Here is a 20,695-nt window from a genome sequence, read left to right as displayed (position 1 = left end):
GATATATGGAACTTTTATACCTATCATTGACGTCGATTGCTACCTACCGGAGGTTTTAGCGGTGGTAGTTTATCAAGCCGAAAGAATACATCTCTAATTAGGTTCCACCAATTTCGAATTTCATTAGATCTAATTGTCGTAACGGAGGCGCCCATTCGAATCCTAGGGTTTCAGTTTCGACTTCTTGCGAACGGAGCTGGGCCACGCCATCAGTAACGTTGCCGCCTTCGTTGTTTTCGGATGTTCTTCCCGGCGCCTGTGCTCGTTGGAAGAAAAAGGCATTTTACAACGATTCGTCTACAATCGCCTACACCGGCGTATAATGGAAGCAGCGGTGTGTGCGAACCTCCGAAGACAATGATTCAGTGATGGATCAAGTAGTTGCAAATCGGCGAGGTCCGTCGCAACGGCGGACAAATGAGTCTAACTGAATTACTTTTTCATCCTTTACTCCTTGGAAATCCTAGCCGGTTGTTGAGCTTGACCGAAAGAACGCCAGTTGATGGTGGATTTTCCGGCGATGTTAAGGCTCCGGCGACGTCATTGGTGGTGACTGCTGGTCTTGGGGATGACGGGAGCCAAGATAATATTTTATTAGTTATTTTAATATAATATTTTATGGGCCCCGATTAATTTGTTTTGTAAAGAGGTAGTTCCCAGCAGAGCCCAGTTGGACCCGCAAGACTCACCTCAAAGAGGGACGTCTGCGCAGTTGAACCCGCAAGACTCACCTTCAACAGGGACGTCTGCGCAAAGGCTAAACTCGCAAGACTCACCTTCAAGAGACGTCTGCGCAGAAACCAACTAGATCCGCAGGACCCACCATGCTCAGAGACGTGACGTCCTTACGCGCAGTACGCAAGCTGTTCCCGCAGGAAAAGCCTCCCAATGGTCGACGTACTCCGCCTGTTCCCGCAGCAACGGATACTAGCCATCAGGGAAGGCTACCCGCGCAGCAAGGCTACACGCACAAGGCACTTAACTCTTAAATAATTCAGTAATGTCACCTGAAAAAAGAGTGAGCAAGCCGGGAACACTCCCGCACAAAGCCGGGAACACTCCCGCACAAATGAGCCAGTCCGTACGATACTGGAGGATCTCTTGTGCTGTACCTGACGAGGTATGGACAAAAGATCTGACCAAAGATACGACAGCTCACTGACAACAGTATGACGAGCAGCACGCTCTTGTACTGTATGTCACTATCAGCCGCTGCCTACTCACCAACCTGTCGGAGGACGTGCATAGCCGGCAGTTGGTGGAACAGGAATAGTACACAGCCGGCCTGGTCACTATCAGCCGCTGCCTACCCACCAACCATCAGCATGGCATGTGCGTAGCCCACAGTTGGCAGAACAGGAATACTATTCAGCCGGCTGTACCTTTTTGGAAACCTACCTTCGGCTATAAATACCCCAACACCTTGGAATGGTATGATCCATCTTACATTATCTGATATCTCATTATCTTATCTTCTCTAGCAATCTCTTAATATACACTTATATTCAAGAGCAATCTAATCTGATTCTCACGCCGGAGGGTGGTCACAAGGAGGTACCCCCCCTTCTCAGTGACGAGCTCACGGTGTCTGTTTTGCAGGTCATCAGAAGAACCATCTTTGCCGGACCTAACCCCTCGTGGGAAACATCTATTCACCCCCCAGATTATCCGTAATCTGCCCGGGGTCGATTAGTGTTTCTTCATTGGCGCCATCCGTGGGACAAAAGCTAGAACTAATTCTCAGTTTTTTCAAAACCTCCGAAAAGATGGTTAACGTTACTCAGGTCCCCAGGCCAGGGAGTAACCAAGAAACCCCGGTAACCACAACCCCAGCTACTGGGAGGAACACCGGCGAGCACACAAATTTTACGAACACTACCCCGATTACCCGAGCCGGGGCAAGTGCAGTAAACAATCCTCCCCTGGGATTCATTGATACCCAGGTGGAAAGACAACAGACGAGGCCCCCCCGCCAAACACTTGAACAAGTTAAAGCGTGGGCGGAAAAACGTCAAAGGGAATTCCAAGCTGAGTTGGATGAACGCTTGCGTTCACTCCAACAGGCTGACGAATTCGGAAGCACTCAACAGCTCAACATGAGCAATGAGTGCGAGTACTTGGACGATGATTCGGAGGAATCCGACACCGACGCAAACCCTCGCCATAGGGCGAAAGGGAAGCGTAAGGAAACGGACTTCCAACCGAGAAGGAATTTTGGAGAAACCTTCAAACCAAAAAACGCGGGTGGAAACCCACGTGACTTCTCTAAAACCTTCAGACCAACCGCTGCAAATGCGGGAACCTCCAAGTTTGCAAGGGACATTGCGGAAGCAATCGCCCCAAGAAGTGCCAAACAGATGTCAAACATCGGCACCTATGATGGTATATCTGACCCAGACGATCATTTGAACAGATTCATAGCGGGGGCAACCGTCAGCAACTGGACGGAACCCACGTGGTGTTATATGTTCCAGATGACGCTGGTTGGAGCAGCCAGAGCATGGTTCGACCGTCTACCGGTCCACCACATCTACGATTGGGCAGACTTCCAACAGAAGTTTAGCCAACACTTCAGCCAACAAAGAAAGTATACCGAAGAGCAATGGACAATCCTCAATTGCATTCGAGAGGAAGATGAATCTTTGCTAGACTTCATCACTCGCTTCAACTCAAAGAAGCTAAGTCTGGGTAATATTAGCGAAGATCTTGTTCGCGCTGCTTTCATCCAGGGCACAAAAGACCCAGAGCTCATCCGCACCTTAACGGGTAAAGATGGCATGCCATCCACATGGGATGCCATCATGACAGCAGCTAAACGCTTCGCGGAAACGGAAAAGCAACTGGGTAGAGATCTTCCCCAAAGCACAAACCTCTACACCCAGAAAACAAGAGAAAACAATGTCCTTACCGCCCGACTAAACAAAAAGAGGAAGCTAGGCATTTGGCAGTCAAGGGTAAACTTTGACACCTCATCCGGCTCGCACCCTCGGTTAGGCAGAAAGGATAACATGCAGTCGTCGAACCGGAACTCCAGATGGACGCCACTCACCAAAAGCGTCACCGAGATATTCGACACCGAGAGACTCCCATGGCCAAAGGCTCCAATAATCCGAGAGCGTCACAACGCTGATCAGAGCAAATTCTGTGACTTCCACAGGACAAGAGGCCACAACACCGAGAAATGCGTAGACTTGAAGGACATCGTCGAAGCATTTGTCAGAGATGGGACGCTCACGCACCTCGTGGCGTAATGAACGCTGAGCAGGCTAATGCGTGTAGAACCCCAGTTGGGGAAAACACGAATAAAACTGCAGCTTCAATGTCGGAGACTACATACTGCGTAAACAACGAGATTCCGAACCAAGTGCATATCGGCTCGAAAGGCTCGATGACACTCCCAAGAACATGGAATGGAGCTCAATTACACAGTCTGCATGTAGATCAATTCCAAACTTGTAAAAGAAAAGGCCCAGAGTCACTTCTAATGGAAATGATTCTCCTTCACATTGACGCTGATGGTCTTACATTTATACTTAATGAACTTTCCACACTGATATGCCGGTCTTCACCGCATACATAAGTGGGAAAACAAGTCGTTGCATGTGGAAGGCGGCAAAACCCGCATAAACACAGAACGACAAATTTCTAAAGAAAATATAAGGAAAGCCTTCACACAGGTCAGTCATAGGTAAAGTTTGATCATCCTACTAAATGAAAGTGCCGGTCCTACCCGCACAAATCATGATAGAGGAAACCGAACTAACCTATTGACAACCGCGCGTCGAACGGTTAATTTATTCAAAACACTGATGCCGGTTTTCACCGCATAAATAAGTGTGAAGAAATCGTTGCGTGTGGAAGGCGGCAAAACCAGCATAAACACAAAAAACGGCAAACCTTCACGCAGGACAGTCATAGGTAAAGTTCGGTCGTCCCACTAAATGAAAGTGCCGGGCCTAACCGCACAAATCATGATAGAGGAAACGGAACTTTAACCTATTGACAACCGCGCGTCGAACGGTTAACTTATTCAGAACATTTAGAAAATATCTTCAAGGAAAAAATGAGGAAAACCTCCACGCAGGTCAGATATAGGTAAAGTTTAGCCATCCTACTAAGTGCAAGTGACGGTCTTACCCGCACAATCACGAAAGAGGAAGCAAAACTTTAACCTATTATCTGCCACGTTGATGGGTTAACTTATTTAAAGTACTTAATAAATTGCAAAGTTAAACTAAAGTATGCACAAGCGAATCATATATTGTTTATGCGGCAAAACAAGTGCCAAAATAAACTATAATATGCATGAGCAAGTCGTATAACGTTTATAAAGCAAGAGTGACGGTCCTACCCGCACAAAGGATTTACATTCCATAAAAATTCAAGCATTACAAGAATGGCCGGGTATCTACCCGCCTACAAGAGTGTAAATCTATACAAAAATATAAACCTATCCTAACAGTGGAAAGTGATCTAAAGGTTCAAGCTTCAGGACCACTTCCTCCAAACCCACTTGTACCCGCACCATCACTTGGCTGTGACGGTTCAAGGAAGGTCTTGAGAATGGTTAACCCATCATCAGCAGCAGCAGCTTCGTTCACCTTCTCCACCACTGGATGCGGGAAGGCAGCATACTGGTTCACTGCTTGGTCATAAGCAGCTTCAGTATCCACATCATATAAAGGGAAGTTGGAAGGCGGGATGCCCTTCTCAACGAACCCTAGACCAAGCAGGAAGCCAGCCTTTTCCCCATCCTCATGAGAAGCGTTGAGGGCTTCGCTCATGGCATCGTCATATGATGTGTCCGTGAAGACCCGATGCACAACCTACAAGAAAAAATACAAGTATCAAAACCTTTTCTTAGTACAAAGAAAAGCGTAAAGACGTTATGAAGCTAAGCTTACCTGCGACAACGCTTTTCGTAGAAGCCATTCCTTGGTAACCAGAGCCTCCTGGAGGGCAGCTTGAGCTTGGTTACGGGCGCGTTCGGCTTCACTTTTGTTAAGGTTGGCAAGCAACACTTCTTTAGCCGCAGCCTCTTCGATGCCCTTTAGCTTACGCTCAGTATGGTCAAGCACGACCCTCTGGTCCAAGATCTTTTGGAGCTTCTTGGCGTCTTCCATGGCCAAGGCATCATGAGCCTGTTGGAGCCTCTCTAATTTGGCTTTAAGTTCCTCATTCTCGGTGCGTAGAGGCTCAGCAACAGCTTCAGCCCTGGTGGCCCTCTCAGTTGCGTTCCGAGCGGTTTCCTTAGCTAACCGAAGCTGTTCGTTAACAGCTTGGGCAGCCTTGGAACGGGCCTCGAGACGGGCCTGAACTTCAACCTCAAGGGCCTTGAAGGCCTTCTCCTTCTCCGCAGCAACGGCGGAGAGCCTCCTGTTCTCCTCCCGGACAGCCCGCGCTTGAGCTACTTCTTGGATACGAGCTGCTTTTAACTTGTCGTTTTCACGACAAAGCAGCTCGACGCGCGGCTGCATCCGGGCAAGGAGAATTCGAAGCTCGTTTGTCAGCCTACCCTCCTGGTAGCTTGACATAGCTTCTCCCAGTGCCCCACTGGGGGCGGCGTGGCGCGCCCACTCGACGCAGTCCACAGCCGTCCGAAGGGTGGTTCCCCGGCGGATGTTCCACCGCGGAACAAACACCTCATTCGAATCCGACACTGCAAAAACAAAAAGCAGTTAGGAAAAGATGATAAAAAAAAAACATAACAGGCCAAAATAACCCTACGCACCTGTAGGGTCGACGACAGGCCTGTAGCCGCCAAACCCATCACCCGAACCTAACGGATATCCATCCAAGAGGTCAGGCAGATGGGAAGGAGGCAGCCTTCTTCTTCCTCGCCAAGAAAGGACCATATGCAGATTCCTCATCAGAAGATGACAAAATTAGAGGAATTCCCGCAGAGGTTTGAGCATTGAGAGGACGAGGGTCAAAAAGTTCTTTACCTGGCCGCCTGGCGCTCAGGATCTCGTGGCCTGGCGGGTAGACCTCCATGAACCGATCCACCGTTTGCTCAAGGATGGGCAACTCGTTCTCATCTAGAGCACGAGTACCCATCCGAGCGGGACCATCACTCTCACGCGGCTGCAGGAGAGACTGCAAGTCGTTTCCCTATGAAAACAAAAAGAAAAAACGGTTAGAACAAAAACCCTAAATTAACGGATAATATGAAGCATACGGTAAGGGACAGAGTTCAAACCGTATTCAAGGACGATGGGAATCTGTGACGCCTCCTTCCACACCCGGCTCATCCCGAGCATCACCATCCCGGACTCCGCAAAGCGGTAAACCGGAGACTGGATCTGGGAAACCTTGTAGAACCATTCCGCCTCCTGGTAGTTGGAGGCGTGAAGGTTCGGGAGAGCTCTCCCGTTCTTGAACGTCATCGCTAGGGGGACGACGCGAGCGGAGATATAGAATAACTCCCGCTTCCAAGATCGAAGACTGCGCTCGGTAGCGCAGATCTTAAAACCCTTGATCTGATTGACCAATGTATACCACCCCTGGATGCACCTCTAGGAATAGAAGGTCATCAGGCGGTCAACATGGGGCTCCACACCCAGAATGAGACACACCCACTCGAAATGGCGGATCTTGGCGATCGCCATTGGGTGTACCTCAGTCAGATGCACACCGTGTCTCTCCAGAACACGGTATACGAACTTCATCAATGGGAACCTGAGATTCCCATAGACGAAGAATGCAGCGTACACCCCTATCTTGCCCTTGGGGGCATCGTACACCGTCTGATGAGGTGCAGGAAACTCAGGCTCGAAAGGCTCGAGCATGAACTTCCTGACGACGTACTGATAGAGGTCGGCCGGAAGAGCACACTGGCACTCGCCAGCAGTACTCTTGTCATCCTTGTCCGACGTGGACGACGGATTCTCGGCATACACGTCAGACTCCTCGGCGGTAGCCTCAAGATCATGAACAGAAGACATGTTTTGGATGTAAAGAAGAACGATTTCAGGAGAATGCTCGACAGAAAAGTTAGAGTATTCGCCGGAAATCGTTTAGAAGAAGAAGAGAGGTGAAACTGTGAGTTGAGATGCAACCTCTCATCCCTTTATATACTCATCGCAATGAATGCGATGAATTTAATGCGGAAGAGAGAGGAAAACGATGGTGCAATGAAACTATGACACGTGGAAAAAGCAAGCTGGCAACAGCTGTTGACAGGATGCGTGCCGTAAACTTCGCGGCCACGCGCCCGAAAACTCGCGCCCACGCGCCTGAAAAAGCGTCTGGAATGACCATATACTGTCACGTCGTCATAACTTCCTGCACGTCCTGACACTGTCAGAAGAAACCGTCGGACGACGTTTCAACAGTTTGGACTGTTCTTATCCTTTCACCAACTCTTCGAATTTCAAAAAGATTCAAAAAAATTCAAAAGTAAGCGGGACTATACCCCTTACCTTGGCAACCAAGTAACTATAAGACATGTGCGAGTACAGTGGTAAGGCAAAACCCTTCACATACTTAGCACCTGCAGGGAATTGAAGCCAAGAATACCTCGGCGACCAAGTAACTATAAGACGGGTGCGGGTACAGTGTCAAGGCAAAAACCCTTCACATACTTAGCACCCGCAGGGAATTGAAGCCAGGAATACCTTGGAAGTAAAGTAACTATAAGACGAGAGCGGGTACAGTGTTAAGGCGAAACCCTTCACATACCTAGCACTCCGCAGGGAATTGAAACCAAGAAGGATCTTCTGGGCCATGCTTGCGGAAACGGGAATAACATCCCCGCATAGCGGGAACGTCGAGAACTAGATTGTTTGAAGCTCCAAGATGGAATTGGTTGTTTTAACATAATTGATCACTATGTTCAAAACAACAAAAACCTCATGGAGAATCTATACAAGTGGAACTCAACGCTCCTGACTTGCGAGGAGGTTACAGACCTACCCGCATCATACCCAAAGATCAAGCAGAAAAGTCGGGAATTTCTGCACGTGACATTAGGACTTCCGCGGGAAGAATCCCCATGGAAAACCTTAAAACTAAACCCTTTTCAAAACCCTTTGCTTAAGTCCAAAAGTTCACCTCACTTATTAACAATTCATGAGAAGAACATTGGACTGAGGGGACTTGAAGAGGTAGGTCCCAGCAGAGCCCAGTTGGACCCGTAAGACTCACCTCAAAGAGGGACGTCTGCGCAGTTGAACCCGCAAGATTCACCTTCAACAGGGACGTCTGCGCAAAGGCTAAACTCGCAAGACTCACCTTCAAGAGACGTCTGCGCAGAAACCAACTAGATCCGCAGGACCCACCATGCTCAGAAACGTGACGTCCTTACGCGCAGTACGCAAGCTGTTCCCGCAGGAAAAGCCTCCCAATGGTCGACGTACTCCGCCTGTTCCCGCAGCAACGGATACTAGCCATCAGGGAAGGCTACCCGCGCAGCAAGGCTACACGCACAAGGCACTTAACTCTTAAATAATTCAGTAATGTCACCTGAAGAATGAGTGAGCAAGCCGGGAACACTCCCGCACAAAGCCGGGAACACTCCCGCACAAATGAGCCAGTCCGTACGATACTGGAGGATCTCTTGTGCTGTACCTGACGAGGTATGGACAAAAGATCTGACCAAAGATATGACAGCTCACTGACAACAGTATGACGAGCAGCACGCTCTTGTACTGTATGTCACTATCAGCCGCTGCCTACTCACCAACCTGTCGGAGGACGTGCATAGCCGGCAGTTGGTGGAACAGGAATAGTACACAGCCGGCCTGGTCACTATCAGCCGCTGCCTACCCACCAACCACCAGCATGGCATGTGCGTAGCCCACAGTTGGCAGAACAGGAATACTATTCAGCCGGCTGTACCTTTTTGGAAACCTACATTCGGCTATAAATACCCCAACACCTTGGAATGGTATGGTCCATCTTACATTATCTGATATCTCATTATCTTATCTTCTCTAGCAATCTCTTAATATACACTTATATTCAAGAGCAATCTAGTCTGATTCTCAAGCCGGAGGGTGGTCACAAGGAGGTACCCCCCCCTTCTTAGTGACGAGCTCACGGTGTCTGTTTTGCAGGTCATCAGAAGAACCATCTTTGCCGGACCTAACCCCTCGTGGGAAACATCTATTCACCCCCCAGATTATCCGTAATCTGCCCGGGGTCGATTAGTGTTTCTTCATTTGTAATTATTTCAATCAAGGGTGGTTATTTGGGTATTTCACATCATTTTAAAGAACTTAACTAACGGAGTTAGCGATTTGTTAGACTAGGATTATTGTGGGTAACAATACTGAAAGTTGGGATTATTAGTAGTTACATTGTTAGTTGAGATTGATAATGGCCAAAGATTAATAGTTTGGATTATTAAAATCCAATTTTCCATTAGAAAAAAATCTTAATAAGTATTAGAGTTACAAAATAAATTCAATAATAAGCATATAAACTTTATAAAACATGAACGATAATAAGATACTATATTTAGATGTTTTCGTTACACGCATTTAACCAAGCAAATTGGCATACCAATTGATTAAAGACGTGATCGTGGATTCAAATCCAACAACCCATATAAAAATATAGATTTAAATATTTAAGTTTCAGTATGATATGATGAACACACCAAAATCAACCCAAACTAGCGATTTGCAGGTCTTGGTCTGCCTTCCCGATCAGATTCTGAAAAGTTTTGTGATACTTTGTTTGATTTAATGATTTAATTGTTCGTACTAGAGATATTGTTGACGCTCTATTTTAAAATGTGGTGTACGCCACCATTGGACGTCCCCAAGTATCAGTCCAATGCCCAACGTGATATTGGAGGAATTGGATCACAAACACAAAACAAACAATTGATTTTTTGTGAGAAACGCCTTCACGACTCTTTTTTTATTATTAAAATCAAAATCACATGTTACCATTACCTCTAGACCCTCTATTTATACTAGAAAAACAAAAGAAATCCTACTCAAATACATTTTAAAATTATAATCTAATACTAACACTAAATATTATATCTACTAATTAAACCAAACATGATAACTCTAACATTCAAAATACTAATGAAGTAAACTAAACTTTCACTTAAACCACTTCAACATTCTTTTAAAAACTAGATTGAAAAGTAATCATGTGTTCTAGAGTAAATCGGGTGATTTCAATGTTTAATCATAGACCTCCACAGTATATTTCAATCACCAACTTCTATCAACATTAAAAACGTAGTGTAGGCAAACGTCAAGTGGTGTCGCTCTCTTCCTTGAATTGCGAAATCCAATTCTTTGAAAACCGTATTGATAGATCTTAAAATCATAACATTACTATGCAGGTCTCGTTAAACTCGATCATATAGCTTCACAGCTTCAGACACGAAAAAACTGAATCGAGAGGGTTAAGTTACATAAGGGTTTCAGAGTACACGGCAGCCAAGTTTGACTTAGATCCCCATGTCAAACCCTACGTCTTTTTACTCTTCTATCCTTTCCAAACCTCCAAACACCGCCTTCAACCAGGGGCAATATCGTCAATCTACCAAAACAGAATCCCGTTTTCTCCACCTTAACCTCAACCACCAGACGCCGCCTCATAAATTCGCCAGCCAGGGTTCCACCGGACCTCCACGTGTCACCACCTCATTGGTCTGTTCACCCTCTAAATAACCTACACCCCTCACACCTCTTCACTGAAAGATAGGGTTGGGTGGTTGTACATCATCTTCTCTCTCTATGACATGCAGATCTACTATATATCTATATACATACATACAGATGCTGTGTCAGGGCTTTGTTACGGCTGGTTCTAATTCGCTTGGTGCAGGTCGGGAACGGCATCCCCGGCGTGGTCCGTTTTGCATCTCACGGTGAACGCCGGTCCCGCCTTGCATCAAGTGAATCGGAAGCTGCCGTGAATGTTTGTAAAGCGGTGAGATCTATCACCTGGCTTCACCAAAAGGTTTATTTTATTGATGTTTTGTGAAATATATTGCATTCTGTTATTTAATTTTAATATGCCAAGAAAAATATCTGCTTTTGTTATTCTGTGCGAGTCTTACCGAAGCAGTCTCTCTGCTTAACAGAGGAAAGATCTGCGAGTAGCTTTTGCTATGAGTGAGATTTGTTTGTTTGCTATTATTATGTTTTATTAAGAAATTAGCCAATAGGATTACTGATATAGATTATTGGGGAATAATCCTATAATAATAATAATAATAATAATAATAATAATAATAATAATAATAATATATAGATTTTGAGTTTTGAAACACTTGATTTGGATGCATTTTGATCACTAACAATCTATTAATTATATCAAAGGATTGGTTCTGTTTCTTGGTTTCTTTCTTCTAATTTTGAATTAACCTTAGCTAACTATGTGCATTCATGTGACTACATGTGTATATTATTATTTGGTTTAATTGATATATAGAGTATTGGTTTGCTATAATATTAGAGCTGAAAGTTGTTTTTGTTGATTTAGATTATGTTTCTATTATTGGTATTGTGGTGAAAAACTTGAAGAATCTGTGCGCACTGTTGATAGCTTGAAATGGCAGCAATTGGAATTGGATTCTTCAACCAATGTTCCCAAAATAAGTTATATAATATATGCCTTAGATGTTTTTTTTTTTTTTTGAAAAAATAAGCTTCATTCAACACAAACGACCTGCAAGTCCTCAAAACGAGGGTCGCAAGGAAAACCAAGTTGCATCAACCCAAAAGGATATTTACACCAATCGCTCCATTCTATAGATTTAAATCTAGACCTATTTCGAATCCAAAAATACGAACAAGATTTAATCTTGGACACCACCTCGAAAGCTTTGGCCTCTTTATCCTGAAAAATCTTCTCATTTCTTGCATTCCACATACTCCATAAGGCCGTAACCACTATACAATGAGCCACCCTTTTGTCGAGTTTGGCTTCTTTAATCCTTTCGCTAACACAAGAATATCCCGAACTTCAAACACAAAAATAGGATCCAAATAGCACCACACGGCAATCCTATCCCATATCTCAGCTACAAAAATACGACCTATGAAAACATGATTAGCGGATTCTAGAATCTTGTATTTAGTGTGTAAGCATGCTACAAGTGATTTAAACTTTGATACATCCTTAAATTTGATGGAAGTTGCTGTTGTCCTATGATTGTTTGTTCATGTGGTAAAGTTAAGTCATATGATTGTTGTCCTAGGATTATTTGTTCATTCATGTTCTGATGATACATAGTTAGTTGCTGTTGCATATATAATCTGTCTTCCAATGATTTGCTGGCATCCAGTATGATCCTTGATTTTGCAGAGCTGTCAGATGCTCATTTGTGAACCTCCATGGTGAAGTGCCTTCATGTTGAAGTTAAACAAGCAACATGGTTAATGCCATTCTTTATAGTAGGTTTGGTCAACAAGTTTTGTAATGCAGACCATTTTATTGCTTAGTTTGTTGCAAAACAACCTTTTGCTTATTGAATTATATGATGGATTAATATAACTAAACAAAAAGGAACATTATCTGTGTTCTACATTAGTCATTGTATGTGGATTGGTGGATTTGGATGAACTGATTGAAATTCATATCCTTTGCACCTCCCATAGTTTATAGGTAGCAATTATGACTCAATTCTAAGAATGAATTTATTTGAGAAAAATAATTTGCATGAGTTCAATTGGTTTAGCTCAAATTAATCGATTGGTTCGTTTAGGTCAACTTAAATTAGTCAAAACGAGAAAGTATTATAAGTTCGTTGACTTAAAAGGATCCAAATGGGCGTGGCACCATTGCCTTTGCCTATATGCACCTTCTACTCATTGTAGTTGACACCATAGCCGCCTCTGCCTCCAGTACCACCTCATAGTTGTCACACTGCTGCCACAAGCCACCACAAGAAGATATAGAGGATGAACCAATTTTATTACCTTCTTCTAAAATGACCCGTTTCAATCCGACTCCGTTTTATTTAGGGTCTGCTTTAGTCCCAATCAAGTTGTTTTTTTTAAAAGGATCAGTTTTTTTATTCCAACTCATTTTGGTCTGGCAAAGCCCATTTTGTTCTATGACCCGAACTCACCCCACCCGCCCATTTTGTTGGGCTTAACCCATATGTTTATTCGCGCTAAAGATATCAATAAAAAAAGCGACACGCTTCAAATTAAATAACTCAGAGAAGGCACACAACTGGTAAACAGGCTAGCGGGCTAAAATTGAAAGTTATATATTTTTGTTACTTCGTAAAGTTTACTTTAAAAGTAGTTAACCGTTATATATATTAAAAACCATATTCTCATCCTCTTACTAAATTTACTATTCATCAAAGTATCAAATTTTAACCTCCTCTTAGCAAATGTACTATTGTTCAAAGTATCAAATTTGGACTACAAAATAGTGACGGATTATTATTATTATATATATACAACTCATTTTTCCACGCTCAGACATGTCATTAATGTTTTTGCCTGCCCACTTTTCCACCGCCTTCTTACTTTCTCTTCGTCGTTCATGCAATCAAGTAATTGTCCGTTCACTGTCCCGCTGTACGTTCGCCATATGTCGAGTCGACGGGGTGGACTTCCGTTTCTGTCTTCTTGACAGCGTGCAATCAACAAGAACATACAATCCTCGGGTGAGGTAACAATCCATATAGGTATAAATATTTAAACTTCTACTAAGCAACTAAAAGTGTATATAATAAAATTTAGTTGGAAACTTTGAATAAAGCGATTCTAATTGTGTAGTTTTCTTATAGATTTTAATCGAGTGTCGCGTACTAAAAAAACAACCATGTATCCACCATCAGCTAACGCGCTAATATACTTGCGTGCCGCAACGCGGGAGTATAGAAACTTGTTTTATTAAAACCTAACTTGACACTTGAAAAATGGACCTTCAAGCTTCAATAAATAGCAATAAACCCAACAAAACAATATCAAATGCACCAAATGAGAAATTGAGATCCTTACCAACCTATACAACAAAATTGAAACCTTATGAAAATAACAACACTAACACCCCCTTGTGACTTTCCCACAATTTGATTTCATGAATTTAAACTATCATCTGCTCACATAAACTACTTGTCACCAACAACAGAAACCAAACCACCATCACCAACATCTTGTTCATCCAAATACAAGTCATCCGTACTCCTTATCGCCGCGTGGACCACCACCACACCCGCCCCGATACCAATAGCCGCCAACAATATCACTCCCACATCAGTACACGCCAATGCAAATACCGTTAACAAACTCAAAGCCATTAACACAACCCGGTCATCAAACACATAGTTTAAAATCACAACCGGACTACGCGGGTCACGGAAAAAATAAAGGAAAAACCAACCGACGAACACGATCAAAAACGTGATCATTGAAACCGGTTGATAAATAAGACTCAGAAACAGTATTAAAAGGATCACCATCACGTAATTCACCCGAAAGTAGTTAAGATTCTGTCTGATCCGACGCGTGGCGTCACTATAGCTTTGTGGCCAACTAGCCGCGGTGTAATCGAAACATTCCCGCCATGACCGGCGCCTAGAGATAAAGTCCTCCGTGTGGTACCGGGCTCGTGCGATCAGATTATTCGGGGTTGACGGTGGCAGCATGTCGGCGGTGGTGGTGCTGGTCAGGAGCGTGCCATAACCGGAGGTTGATTTCTTTGACATTGTTTGATCTGGAACAGAGAAATGATTTGAAATCCTAGTTTGGATTATTTGGAGAAATTAACATGGAATCATTGCAAAACACAACTCAAACTCAATCCATCAAATTTAGTAAAGTCTTATGTTTGGTGAAGTAAATTAGGAAATTGCCTATGAATCCGTCAACTTTTCATTGATCAACGAACAAATGTCAGGCTCACTTTTGAATCAACTCAATAATAATAATATTATATATTCAAAACCAATCTGTCTATTATCGTGAGTTATATGCGTGTCAATATAAATTCTATTCAAAACCAAATTGTCGCAAACTCGTATATAACAAAATACAAGTATATAATGATTACATAACCTCTGAAATACCGGAAGCTTATAAAATAATTAGTATAAAGTTATATACTTATATAAATAAATAATCTTTTTAAGTTTAAAAAATGGCTAACAATTAAGTATCATCTTCTCCAACAAAACCACCTTCCATTTCATCATATGTCTGTCCTCGCATTTTCTCCTGGAAACATTAAGTAATTCTACGGTTCGTAAATCCAAGATCACAATATGTGAAAAAGAAAACGAATTTATACACGGGTTTTTGAGTATAAGATATTACCGTGCATGCATCCAATGAAGCGGTCGAGCGCCGAGAAACATATTGTTCGTTCAGATGACGGTTGAAAAGTGAAAAATGCAAAGTGACGATGATCTGGATCGTTGACCGGCTTTGCAGTCTCGGCTAATCTCATGAACGCTTCTTTATCGTTATATAATAATGCATTTTGACCGGCTAAAGTCAAGCCTTTATCCCAGGCAGAATTCAGTACCTGTGACATGATGACTAATAAGATCTAAAAGTTATACTTAAACCGAGTTTATTAAAAAAGGTTATGTAAATATGTAATGTAACCTGCCAAGTCAACCCTTCCGGATCAGCAAGTGCTTCATTTCCGTCACTAGAAAGATGAATCCCTGAGCAGATAAACTTAACAGTAATCGAGTATTTCTTCAAAACCTCATAGAGTGCAGAGTACCCGTCTCGGTTACCCGGATTATAATATCCAGCTGTCAGCTCGGCTGCGTGGCTTGTAGAATTATACCACCAATAAACAGATGGAATCTGCCTAAAGAAAAGTTTAAACTCTTCAACATATTATATCAAATATAAAACTATAAAAGTAATTACCTTAACAACTATTTGTATTTCCTCGAACACTAGCGTCGCAAGAGAGAGAATAACATCGGCATGATTTATTAAAAACCGAGCATACCAGTTTAGGAAAAACCGGCCATAATAACTGTCATAATCACCTTGTTCACAAAAGAAACCGGTTTCTTGTGGTTGGGAATTATAGTTACCAGCATTTTCGGGTCCTCGTGCCCAAAGAGTGTAGCCGCGTTGATTTGAAGTTTTATGTAAGTTCTGTTGCATATATTTATCATAACACTGCAAAAAGAAAAAAATTCCCATCATGTCATATAAATATTAAGTTGAGACTAGAAGAATTAATATGGAATTATGGATAATAATTAAAATCATAATACCTGGAACTCACCAATACCAGGATAAATCCATCCCATTTTTTCGGGAAAAGACGGATATTTCAGCTCCCCCGAAGGTCCTAATCCTATTTCGACACTAGTAATAAGACCTTCGATAAACATATCATCAAACTCGGTTCTGAAGCTTCTCATAACGTCATAATATACCTGTTAAATGAAGATATTAAGATAATAAGGGTAAATAATTAGAAGGTAACAATAATAATACCTCAGCACCGGTTCTTCCTTTTAGTACTCGCTCTTTATCAATACCCCATGATAAGCACTCGGTGTTTCTTCTTCCTTCACGGTCGGTAAAGAAAATATCTTTATTTTCATTACCGATATCAAGAACCCATTGCGGGAGGGGAATCGGTATCCCCCCAGAATCATTCCCGACATACTCGTGAAACGCGATGCCAACCTTAACAATTACAAAATAAAATTCTTATTACATATGTTTTAAAATTCTATTCGCCTGATTAAAACTTTGATACCTGTAATTTGAGCTCAAATTCATGAACAATGTTGAACAATTCCCGGTATCCAGACCAACAATATTGTTGCGGGCCCGAGGATTCGACAACACCCCACCAACAGTCAACAAATACACCGTCTACGTGTAGAGATTTAAGAAGCCTTAGCTCTTTTCTAACAGCATCCCGGTCGATTAACTGGCAGAACTTGTTGATCAAGTCAGTCTGCATATTCAATAACATACATTACAAATGTAGCATGAACCATGCATATATTAATATATATATAAAATATACATATCAATATTACAGAACATATAATAATAATGGATCGCTTACTCCAAGCACTATGTAAACAGGTACATATGCAGTCTCTGTTAAGTTAAATCCATGATCAACATTATGTTCTTGTATAAGCTGCAATGGTCAAATGCAGGGTCAAAGATAGTTTGGTATGAATACTAATTTTGATGAGCAAATTGAACAATATAAACCTGATAAGTCTCCAGACAATCGTGTGAATTGATACGATCAAGAGAAGCAGGTGATGCAATTTCTACTGATCTTCCAGGATAGACTGCCTGTTGAGAAATCAAATGATGTTTTGCTGTTGATCATGAAACTTGAAATAGAATTGGAGTGAATAAAAAATGTAACGCGAATTGAATTTTAATAATTCCAACTTTGGCCCATTGCCTATAATAATCTATACTTAAAGTTTAAGTGTTTAACCAATGACACTTCTAAATAGGGCTGTAAATGCACCGAATCGAACAAGGCCTTGTTCATGTTCATCCGTTAAGCTTTTTACTGGACAAGCAGTGTTTTATTTGATTTGGCTAATCGAGAATGGTCAGTGTTAACTGTTCGGTCCGTCTGCCACGTTTGTATTGGTGTTTTTGTTAACATTCATATTGATATGTGAATTTACATATAAATTAATCACATAATACATACATAGATTTTTGTTTTACAGTTAATAATTTATCTTAAATTATATGATAAAGATTAGAAAAGTCATGTGATAAACAAGCATAAACAAACAAACATTAACGAACATAATTAGATGTAAATGTAAACATCATCAAACGTTCACGAACACAGCTGAACGAGCATGGCCTTGTTCGTGCTCGTTCGTTTAGTTAATCGAACAAAATTCCTTAATCATCATGTTCGTTCTATTATTAAATAAACGATCATAACCAAATTTCCAGCGGAATGCTCATTTTCATTGCTGAGAAGGATAATTATCACAGATTTTACAGTTTATATTTGATATTTAAAAAAAGTGAAACTGGTCAAACGGTAAATAACTAAATATGGACTATTGGTCAATAAGTCAAAATTTGGATAATTAAAATCCATCTTACTAATTTGGAAGATGACGTGGACTGTCGGGACGTGGAGCCGTCGGGTTGGACGGTCCAGCCGGCGTGGCGGGCGAGGGCGGCTAAGACGTCGTTGATGTCGGCGCGAGCAGGGAGAGGGAAGTTGCCGTACTGGCGTAGGCCGGCGAGGATACGGCTGGTTATGGCTCGGCGGTGGCGTTCTCGGAGTTTCGTTCGTTCTCTTTCCTTTCTGCTGCCTCTTGGATTGGTGTTGGTGGTGACAGTGGAGACCGCCGCGGCGAAGCCGCGTGGGCGACGGTGCTGTGGTTGGGAGTGGTCGGCTTGGGGGCTGCCGTCGGGATTGGTGGTGTTCATTTTTGGCCCAACATCTACACTGTCACATAATTGCCTGACATTACAAACCCATGATTGTGGATTTCTTTTTTTCTTTTTTTTTTTTTAAGTTTTCGGTTTCTTAATTTGTCTATGATACGGAATTATTTCGAGCACGGTCTCTTTGAAATCAATCTCTTTATTTTTTAGGATAGAGATATGGTTTGTTACGTCTCACCCTTCCCAAACTCTAATAATAACTTGCTATTGGTGAAATTTTTACTGGGTATGTATGTTGTTGTTGTTCTATGATACGGTTGATACCGGATTATAAGTCGACGTATTAAATAAGTGTAAATTCAATGGCTCAAATATCATTATGTAACTGAGTCGACTCTTAGGGGTGTTCAAAATTTGATTTGAATTCGAAACATTTGAAATTCGATTTGATTCGTATTCGAGTATAGTAATGGAATACGAATTTACGATTTATTATTCGATTTGATTCAAAATTTGAATTCACATACACACACACACACACACACACACACACATATATATATATTGTTTGGGTCAAATCCATAAATAATAAATGTCAATTGCAAAATATACAAACCCAGTAACACATATTATTATTTATTATCCCATGCTATTTGTATATTTTTTTTAATCCCAAATCTTTACTTTCCTTCTAATGTCAATATAAATTGTTTATTGGATTATATCGAAACAGAAGGCAAGCGGGCAACAAGCTGCGCCGCTACCCCATTTTGAATCGCAAAACCCAATCTTTTAAAAACTATATTTGCTGATCTTGGAGTCATAACATTACTATGCATGAACCGCTGAACACGGGTAAGTAGCCCCACAGCTTCAGGCGTGAGGAAACCAAAAGTGTCAAAAGCAAAAGGAATAAATACATGTTGGTTGTCAAGGCACGCCTTTTCATGTTTTGCCACATTACCTGAGGCAGCTTTTAATGCGGCTTGATCGACCGCGAAACCACTACTCTCTAAGTCCACCAAAGGAGAAACCCCTGTTAAATCCACACACACGTGTTTCCCTCCTATCCATCCAAACACCAAAATGTCAGCCGGTCGAAGAGATGATCTTCCCTCCGACGGGTCAGTCAGGAAATTCACAGGTGCTTCTTTCTTAACAGAAATTCCAGCTCGCCTGAATATATCAAAGAGCACATCCCTAACCAGATCGTGTCGGTACTTGAACCCCGGGAGCTCTTTACAGTGCACCGCGTGCTCCCCATATGAGTCTAAACACGCTTTACGACAAACAGGACATATCTCATCAACCGGAAATAGAGGAATCATAAGGCGATATTTAAGGATACTACGATACTCAATTGGAGACATATGCTGGCCTAACCCATCTGTAGGGATAGCAAGAAGAAAATCTTGAGCATGTGATGCTTGTAGACACTCAAAAATGGTTTTTTGTCTGTTTGTCATGTTAAAGTGTTACTCCAGGTTGTGAACAATTTTACTAGAAAGAGTGCTCGCCAATGCATGCTGGGCTTTAGAGGGGGCGGTCTATTTGTTAGAGAAACTGCTAAAATCGAAGCTTGGAATCATATCACGAAGACAAGCCAGAGCACAAGAATAATCAGAATCCATCCCACATATACCACTGTCTCGCAAAATGTGATTCTGAAGCACCCACGATTGGCCTCTCGAGGCCACAAACGCATAAGAGGAAGCCTCTACTGCCGAATACAACCCCAAACCCCCATTCTTAATGGGTAAGGAAACAAGTCGCCATTGGAGGTCTCCAAAAAAAGGACCTCCACAAACTAATATTTTAATTTTAAATTTACTATCACATGGTATTGTATCTACTTTAAACTAATATTCGTGTGTCTTTACAATTATGATTTCGGTTTTGAATTTTTTAACATAGGTGAACTTGAATAAAATTAAATTTATTCGAATTTGGTTCGTATTCGATTCGAATTCGAGTTTTGAATACGAATCGAATTGAATTTCGAATGTGGCATATAATACGAATTCGAATCGAATAATGCAACTTTTATTCTAATACTAGCAAAAAAATAAATTATTCAGATTATTCGATTCGATTAACTTGAAAATTCGTTATTCAATTCGATGAACACCCCAACCAACTTGTATATCACGTTTTCTTCTTGTATAATCATCAGGTCTTAGATTTTACTAACTTGATATGCAAAGCGGGTGTACACCTGCTTAAGACCTGAAATTAGTTCATAACGTCATAACTCGTTGGACCACCATAATCCACCAGACATCACCACCCCCAAAACCTAACCATAATCCACTCCTCATCTTCTTCCATCTCCAATTGCACAAACTTTCAACCATCAAACCACTTAATCAGGTATGTAAATCCCC

The 20,695-nt window shown here is 42.1% G+C and overlaps 1 protein-coding gene and 1 pseudogene across 1 annotated transcript; both read right to left on the bottom strand.

The window, feature by feature from the left end:
- Nucleotides 1-13,855: 13,855 nt before the first annotated feature.
- Nucleotides 13,856-14,818, bottom strand: LOC143543810 (PRA1 family protein E pseudogene; annotated as a pseudogene).
- Nucleotides 14,819-15,076: 258 nt separating this feature from the next.
- Nucleotides 15,077-18,353, bottom strand: LOC143543827 (beta-amylase 8-like). Its single transcript, XM_077036062.1, has 10 exons — nt 18,021-18,353; nt 17,145-17,231; nt 16,990-17,067; nt 16,672-16,875; nt 16,404-16,598; nt 16,178-16,342; nt 15,819-16,079; nt 15,543-15,752; nt 15,249-15,459; nt 15,077-15,168 (listed from the first exon to the last, which is right to left on the bottom strand). The coding sequence occupies exons 1-10, from the start codon at nt 18,351-18,353 to the stop codon at nt 15,077-15,079; spliced, it is 1,836 nt and encodes a 611-aa protein (XP_076892177.1).
- Between the last annotated feature and the right edge of the window lie 2,342 nt (nt 18,354-20,695).

Source organism: Bidens hawaiensis, unplaced genomic scaffold (genome assembly GCF_021521415.1).
Source record: "Bidens hawaiensis isolate Kalapana, Puna unplaced genomic scaffold, B.hawaiensis_p1.1 tig00013302_1, whole genome shotgun sequence".
Taxonomy (NCBI): domain Eukaryota; kingdom Viridiplantae; phylum Streptophyta; class Magnoliopsida; order Asterales; family Asteraceae; genus Bidens; species Bidens hawaiensis.
Note: the sequence above shows the minus strand (reverse complement) of the source record. Positions and strands in the feature narration are given on the sequence as shown.

What these genes read in the sequence shown, in the direction of transcription:
- LOC143543827 (XM_077036062.1), bottom strand. Translation starts at nt 18,353, where the DNA reads ATGAACACCACCAATCCCGACGGCAGCCCCCAAGCCGACCACTCCCAA. An exon ending in CTGGTATTGGTGAGTTCCAG is followed by an intron (nt 16,080 to 16,177) that starts GTATTATGATTT and finishes TTCTTTTTGCAG; the next exon opens with TGTTATGATAAATATATGCA. An exon ending in CTTCATTGGATGCATGCACG is followed by an intron (nt 15,169 to 15,248) that starts GTAATATCTTAT and finishes TACGAACCGTAG; the next exon opens with AATTACTTAATGTTTCCAGG.